The sequence below is a fragment of the Pinus tabuliformis genome, chromosome 4_1 (genome assembly GCF_031772625.1).
Source record: "Pinus tabuliformis cultivar Carrire ecotype Pingquan chromosome 4_1, CPIR1, whole genome shotgun sequence".
NCBI lineage: Eukaryota > Viridiplantae > Streptophyta > Pinopsida > Pinales > Pinaceae > Pinus > Pinus tabuliformis.
In genome coordinates this window covers 224,582,764-224,591,114 of record NC_142303.1, presented here as the reverse complement: position 1 = coordinate 224,591,114, position 8,351 = coordinate 224,582,764, and the positions used below count along the sequence as shown (strand labels likewise).

Sequence of the window (8,351 nt, the reverse complement as noted above, 5' to 3'; positions counted from 1 at the left end):
GTTTTATTTAATTCAAATAGAGTTATTTTAATTTATATTTGGTTAAGAGTTATTTTAATATATATTTGGTTAAGAGTATAGTTAAGAATATGTGATTTTTTTTTGGTTTATTTAAGAGGTTTTTTTTGTTTTTTAAGATGAAAAAATACTAGTTTATGGTTTATATAATGTATGAGTACATTTTTTGAAAAGTAAGTTATAAGACATGTTATTTATATGCCAGTGTATATAATGGATTAATACCATCTAGATCTACAAAGATGTCCCAGCAAAGTTCAAAACACATCCAAAATAATATTTTATCACAATAAATATGTATCATCATGAAGTTGAAAGTGAGAGAAAGCTAGATACTAAGGCAGTTTAATGTGACCTTCTTCTCTGATTTGATTATCTTCTGTATATATGTAAAACATGTTACCCGAAGCATCTGATAGTTCCTTCTTCGATAGAGCATCCACAACAGTAATGGCTTCCCTAAAAATGTGTTGGAAGGTGATCTGACTGAAGGTTTGTCTAAGATAGTTTATATGAGCAATCCAACGACTTAAATAAGGAGGTGTGAATGAGGTATTGGCTATAATCCCATCAATAAATGATTTTGAATCTCCATATATATATGTATGTTATCAATGGCTAGTCTTCTAGAGAATCAAAGTAGCCCCCAAAGAGCCAATACCTTTGCCTACATATTCGTGCCAACACCTGCATACCATGAAATGTTATAATGTAATATGTGATCCATCCTTAGCCATGCTCCACAACCGCAACATCCTAGCTATGCCGCTACATCAAAGTAACCTATAGGAAAAATAATCGAAGGAGGAGAGTTTTGGATTAAAAGATACCTAACTTTGAGTGCTAGCTCCAAGTGTGTCTGGTCATGTACCAACCTTGTAAATAATTCTGAAGATGTCAATCTCATAATTCTAAAAAATAAAACCATTCTTGGCCTTCCATATTTCCCAAAAGATGAAAAGATGTGTGGCTTGTAGCCAACCACCCCATTCCATCCACCAAATGAGGCATTGTTCTATGGAGTTGAAGAGTCTGAAAGGTACATTCATTGTAGCATAGTGAATCTCAAGACCTGCAAAGAAATGGGGCATTCCAAAAGGAGTTGTGTGTTTGTCTCTAGTGAAGATTTACACATTGCACATTTACGAGGACTGTGCATGCCTCTTTTCAGAAGGTTCTCCATGTCAAAGTTTTATTATGCCAAACCAACCAAGTGTACAAAATAATTTTGAAGGGCACATTATACTTCCAAGTTTTAAAAACCAGCAAGTCTGTGTGAAAGAGTGTATGGAAGTCACGATGAACCTATATGTGTCAGCAACAACAATCGAGTTGCCCCACAAACAAATTGCCCAAGTGAGTTGATCACCATCCACTCTCCTGCAAAGCCCTGCTCAGCTTAGGGACAAGATATATAAGTTCCATTCCTCAGCTGAGTTTCCAAATAATCCTGTATCCTCTGCATTTCACCATATAGGGAAATGTCCACACCATCCTCGAATAACCTGCGCTAAGATAAAGTAGCCCTTGGCATGTATACTGTGTAATGTGAGCTCAGATAGTTTATGATTCCCCTCAATTCCTAAGATGTTATCCATACCGATAATGATATTGTTTCCCATCCCAAAATCCCATGTCATCCACTAGGGAAACCAAACTTTAATCTTGAGAAAGTCATTCCATATGCATGATCCTTTATTGAGTCCAATATGACCGGAATTGATCCAGTCAACCACTGTCTTGTGTCTTAGATATTTAGAGGAGATGATAGCTTGCTATACTCCCTCTCGGAATAATGTTGTCCAGATTGATTTGATGAAGAGTGCCCATCCAAAATATTTAATATCAAGAATTCCCCATCTGCTAAATTCCTTTGGGACTGTGTTCTTCTCCCATTTGATTAAATGATATTTGTGTCTAGAGTTTGATCCTACCCAAATGAAATGAGCCATAATACTTTTGATTTTGTTAGTCACATATGAAGGAAGAATATAAAGATTTGTCCTGTAAACCATAAGTTGTTATAGGATTGCTTGTGCCATGATATATTTGCCACCTAGGGATAACCAACGATGTGCCCAGGTATGAAGTTACCTGTGAAACTTGTCAATTAACCACTGCTAGTCTTTTCTTCTATAACTTGGCTTTAGTTGAAACCCTAAATATGTGAAACCATCCCCCATGGGTTGTGTACGAAAATGGAAAAGTGTGGCAATATATTCAATCTCCTCCTGAGCACCATGCGAAAAAATAATTAAAGATTTTTCATCATTGATCATCATACTTGAAGCTTCCTTGAATCTTTGAATGATGTGGTACAACACTGTCCATTATGCTCTGGTAACTGTCTCATAGGCAAGAAAATCACCCACAAAGAAACTATGTGTGATTTATGACCAAGATCCCAACTTAATACTACAGAACAAACTTGATGAGTGTGTTGCATTAATCTTATGGCCGAGGCCATCCATCACCAATATAAAGAGCAAAGGCGAGAGGGAACATCATTGTCATATACCTCTCCTAGATTTGAAGAATTTAGATGGGAAGTCGTTCTGTTAATTTTGGAAACTAGGGCCGAACTTCACCTTGGATAGCTCATATGAGGCCACTGATATTTTTATTGGATTCCTCTCTCCGAGAGGTGTAGGATTGATCTAAATATCATCCCATTCTGACATGTGCAAATGGAATTATGAATTTATTTTGATTATGGACAAATTGTCAAGGTCGACCAACAAACTCATGTAGGCTCAAAAGCCCAACATTTGCGTCTATTCATCCTCAACGTTTGCATATAAATACATGATGCCTCCTCCTCATTTGGACACTTCATTAACTCACAATGTTCTCTCTCCTTGATTGATTGGGTACGAAATTCAAAGGCAACTCTCCACACATGCGAAGAAAGGGAAGGGTTTTCTATTCCAGCCATTGACTAGAATTGACTAAAATGGTAGAAGGTTTATTTGACCTGCATTGAACAAGCTTTGACATGTTTTGAGTGCGGTTTTGGGTGGAGGATTTCTATTTGAGAAGGTTGCAGTTCTAGGCACAAAATCCGAGGCAATTTGACCTATGTTTGACCAATGTTGACTATGCAAGGGCTCGCTGCTGAGTTGACTTTTGTTGACCAAATTTGACTCGATTTTTTCAGACTATTTTTGGGCTGATTTAACTTGTTGTTGGAGGCCAAAGTTTACTGGGTTTGACCGAGCTGAATTAAGGAAGAATTATTCCCTATTGACCAGTGTTGACTTTCTGGTTAGGGATTTTTGTTTCTGCTATTTGACTTATCATATTTTCACTGTAATTGAGCAAGTGAATATTATATATTGTACTCTCTCTCTCTGCTGAACTTTTGAAGATTTTTTTTTTTGTAAGGTTAGGAATTCTTCATTCCAGAAAGCATCAAAAATACATCAAATTAGAGTTCAGGTGGCTGGTCTGCCCGAAGGAAACCAGACCGCCACCTTTTGGCCTTAAAGCCTGACCAAAATTTAAAAATGTTTAGTTCCTTCTTCCTATCGTAACCATTATTCTGCTTATTATAAGCGAGATTAACTATATTAACATAATACGGCGCCCAAATATAGTTCAGATTCATCACAAAATACAGTAGAGAAGACACACACACCACTAATCTTCATCAGACAAATTAACCGGGGCAGGCTTAGAATCGTTTGCGCCCAGCTTCAGGATCTTCTGCTCGATGGCCCATTTGAGCTCCAGCATCATTTGCTCCATGTCCTTTAGCAGCAGATGATTTCTGGCAACCTGGACTTGGACAGTCGCTAGTTCTTTTAGGATAATGTTCTTTATGGAGGCCGATTCTTCCGACAGTTGGCGTTTGAGGAGTTCTTCTGCATGTTTGCGCTCTTCATCCTCCTCTTCGCGAACTGCCTGATTAACCTCCATAGCCCTGCCGACCACATGCTTCATGATCCAATAGAATTGTAACGTTCTATTGAAGAGCGTGTTCCTGCCTCTGGTTGTGCCCGGATCCGTGATTACTTCCCAGTCCTCACGGGGAATCTCTTGGTTTGCACTGATTTCCCTCAGCTCACGCTCCCATTCATGGATAAGAGAGCGGACCTCGGGAGAAATGCCGGCCATGTAACCATCAATCAGTTGGAGGAGCTTGTCGAGGTCGAGCTTCCTGCCCCTTTTGTTCGGTTGACTACTGGTGCCAGCTTCCCTCTTCTTATCAGAACTGGTCTTTCTTGGAGCCATCTTTCCTCTGGTCTGGGGCTTGGGAATAGAGGAAACTTTCCGACCTGTCACAGCAGAAAACCAAAGGTCAGTGCGGAAGAGATGGAGCACAATCGGGGTCTGTTCCTTTGTAACGGCAAACTCAGCATGAATGGACTCTCGGAACCTTGGAGCAATTCCATTATGGGCACGGCAGTTGAAGACCCACCACCATCTCACAGGAACCCGGAGAACCCCCCGACCAGCAAGGCGGCAAAACCTGACGGCCTTGGCCAGTAGAAGGGAAAAGCAGAAGAGGAGCCAACCACGGGAGTAGGCCAAAGAGAAGAAAAGACCCTCCAAAAGCGTGACGAAGCCCGGCGAAACCTCCCACACAGCCTGACTCTCAGAGCAGGACGAAGGACTAGCGTAAATCAAAGTGTTCCCCTCATGGGGTTGGGAAAGGAGAAACCAAAAAGAGCCCGGGGAGCTTTTATCGTCGCAGCAGCAGGGAGTCTACCCACAAGGCCAGAGCATATCCAGCCAAACCAAGAGAACAGAGAAACAAGCATGCATGTCTGAAGGACGAGGACTATAGGAAACATACCACCTTTTCTTACCGAGGTCGAGGAGGAGGGCTGGTCGCAGAGGTGAGCAGGCGTCTTTCCGTTCTTTTTCATCGTTCTTACCAATCTGAATGAGCCTGCCATCTATTTCCTCGGGCTTATTAACACGTTGTCGTGTCGAAAGGGCCGCCACTTGGCTGGTTGAGTTCCCGGCCTCTGCTTGGCCGTTTATTTTTCCATCACGCATTCCAGCTTCCCCATCTCGGGAAATGGCGTGGCTTGTCCTTTTCACTTTATGCTTCAATATTCCAACCTCCATCTGGCTGCTCTTGCCGTAGCCTTTCTTTACTCCTAGTGCCACCTGTCATCCTTTCCCTGTCCATTATCCCGAATTCCGGAGCTGGCTCTAGATCATTCCTTAATGATGTCTCAGCTCGCACGTCCCCTCCGTTTGTTCGGCCATTCTTGCCATGCCCCATCACTTGCCCACCATGTGCCTGCCTTTCGCCTCAGCCTTTTCCCACGGGTGAACTGTCTGATCCCTGCTGTTAGAGATTATCTCCGCCTCCACTACGTGCCACCTGATCCTGACCGTTCATCCCTTTCATGCCATTCCCACCTTTATCAACGTTTAGTAGTTGCTGAAGTTGGGTTTTCTCCTCCTATTTTAGATGAGGCAGACCCACGCTATTGATTTCTTTGCCCCGGTTCCGTCATCCCCAATTCGCAAGCCAGTCTGCCGGCTTGTTACCTGCATGCCTGGTGTGAGTCGAGAGGAGGTAGTCTATTTTGGGAAGGAGCTTCCCAATTTCACCAACCAGCCAAGCGGTTCGCCAGCTTTTGCTAATCCTTTCCGCTGGTGTTTCCTGCTGGAGCTTCCTAACCATGTCAATTTCCAGCTTCGAGTCTCCCTCGATTTGGAGTTGTTTGAAGTTGACCCGAAGAGCTATTTCCAGGCCCTGTTTCAGGGCGTGCAGCTCAGCTTCATTATTCGAAGCTTCCCCACAGTCCATTGCAAAAGTTCTTAGAGTGTTACCCTTTGCGTCTCTAAAGATTCCTCCAATGCTGGCCGCCTGGATTGTGCTTTGCAGCATCGTCGAAGTTTAATATTATGAACCCTGGTGGGGGGTGCCTGTATTGGTTGCTTCCCGCGACTGCTTTGGCCAGCTCTTTTCAAGAACCCCCGTGGGTGACCATACTCTATCTGATCTCTATTTTATTCAGGATTGTTTCTTCTGTGGTCGAGACCTGCCAATCCTCGTCCCTCCAGCTTTCCGATAAGATTGTTTCCCGAATGTTTCTGATGAATTGCTCCCAGATTGTTGCAGGGGTTCTAGTTTTTGATTTGAAGATGGCCACGTTCTGAGCTTTCCAGATATTCCAGAGGAGGAATTCGGTGGAGAGGAGCCAGGCGCGATTAACTACCAGGTTCAGGTAAGGATTTTTCAGCCAATTGACAATTGTGCTTACAATGTTTTGCTGGTTTCTGTGTTGGTGCTCAAACAAATTGCGGTGTTTTTCCCACAGGGAGGAGTTGACAGAGCAGCGGTTCATTAGATGTTCCATGGTTTCCTCTTGGGAGCAGCAGAGGGCGCAGCGAGATGGACCTTGGCTTCCCTTCCGCAGAATCTGGTCCCAAGTGAGCGCCCGACCGTGTAGAATGGACCATGGTCCAAATGAAAAAAGAGATCTTATGCCAGTGCTTAATTCCCCAAAGATTTTTCCATTGATTTGTTTCTGGTTGATGATTATGGTTGCTGGCTTCTACTATTGTGAAATTTCGTTGTATGCATTTGCCCCATCTGAGAGTGTCAGACCCTGTTTTCTTTGCTATTTTCCGAGAAGCCATCTATGTATAGTAGTCTTGCCATCTGTCTGTTTCTGGTGCTCCTTCCCAGTCCTCTTTAAATTTCCAATTTCGCCAGTATCCAGCCTCGTCAGGCTTCCAGAAGTTGCCGACAGTTGATGCCCCTTAACTTGGTTGAGGGCGAAGGGGTTGCAGAGACCTAGACCGCCATCTTTTGGGAGTCAGCAAAGCCACTCCCATGAGATAAGGGCCCACTTTCTTGTTTTGCTGGTCCCCTGCCAGAGGAAGTTTTTGAACAGGGAGACTAGCTTTTGACTTGCAGTCTTCGAAATTTCTTGGCACGAGAGCTGATAATTTCGGATGGCCTGCAGAACAGCTTTCAATAAGTTTATCCGACTTGGGGCATTTAACGAGTGGTGGGTCCAGTTCTCCGTTTTATTTTGGATTTTCTTTATTAGTAGATTCCAGTTGGTCGATCGAAACTGGTGCTCATGTAACATGATACCCAAGTATTTGGATGGGAAGGATCCCCTATTGAAGCCTAGAGTACGAGCCATGAATCTTTGGACTGCCAAGGAGGTATTAAAGAAAAACACTTCCGATTTATCTTTATTGATTTCCATCCTGGAGGCTTTGCTGAATTGAGATAGGGATTTGATAATTCTTTGGGCCTCTTTTAGAGTGGCTTGAACGTAAAGCATCACGTCATCTACAAATTGTTGGTGGGAGACCGGAATGTCTTCTCCGCAGATTCTGAGGCCTTTTATCTGTTCCTTGGAGACCTGATCCTTAACCAATCTGCCTAGGCCTTCTGCGGCTAGGATGAAGAGGAAGGGAGACAAGGGGTCTCCCTGCCTTAGCCCACGGGAGGGAGTGAAAGCTTCAGAGGGGGAGCCATTTAGGAGAATTGACATGACCGGAGAGATTACCATAGACAGGATCCATTTTATCCATCTTTGATCAAATCCATAGGCTTTTAGGATACTTGCCAAATAGTTCCAGCTGAGCCGATCAAACGCCTTGGCCAGGTCCAGTTTGATTAGCATGCCGGGGGCACGGGAGCTTTTCAGGGAATGAATCACTTCTTGGGTGACTATTATGCCATCTGTGATCTGCCTTCCTTTGACAAAGCCACTTTGCTCTAGGGAAATGAGATCCGGCAGGATCGGCTTAAGCCTGTTGACCATGATAGTTGCAAGGATTTTGTAGACAATGTTACATAGGGAGATGGGCCTGAAACCCTGCGATTCATCTGAGCAACCAGACTTCGGTATTAACGCCAGGAAGGTGGTGTTCAGACCTTGGTGCATGCGCTTGGAGCATCTGGATTCCTCCACAAGATCAAGCAGATCGTTTCCCATGAAGCTCCAAGTCGCCTGATAAAATTCGATGGTGAAGCCATTGGGCCCTGGGGCCTTATTTTTTTCCATTTTGTTTATTGTTTCCTCCAATTCTTCCTTGGTTATTACCCGGAGAAGGGCCAGGTTTTGATCTCTAGTGACTTTCTTTGGAATATGGTCGCTGATTTTGTCTATGTCCTCGGCTTTGTTGATATTTGGTTCGAAGAGAATAGCTTTAAAGTGCTCCACCAAGAGATGTTCTATTTCATCCTACTGAGTCACTCTGTTTCCTTCCCTGTCTTTCAAGGAAAAGATTTTGTTGTGTTGGCGATGGTTTATCATGGCTTTGTGGAAGAATTTGGAGTTTTTGTCTCCTTCTTTGAGCCATTAGATTTGGGATTTCTGCTTCCACAGGATTTCCTCCTGTTT

General features: G+C 43.4%; 1 protein-coding gene across 1 annotated transcript; it reads right to left on the bottom strand.

The window, feature by feature from the left end:
- Positions 1-5,488: 5,488 nt before the first annotated feature.
- Positions 5,489-5,869, bottom strand: LOC149175051 (uncharacterized). Its single transcript, XM_089421043.1, has one exon. It carries the CDS (start codon positions 5,867-5,869, stop codon positions 5,489-5,491), a length of 381 nt encoding a protein of 126 aa, XP_089277169.1.
- Between the last annotated feature and the right edge of the window lie 2,482 nt (positions 5,870-8,351).

What these genes read in the sequence shown, in the direction of transcription:
- LOC149175051 (XM_089421043.1), bottom strand. Translation starts at nt 5,869, where the DNA reads ATGCTGCAAAGCACAATCCAGGCGGCCAGCATTGGAGGAATCTTTAGA.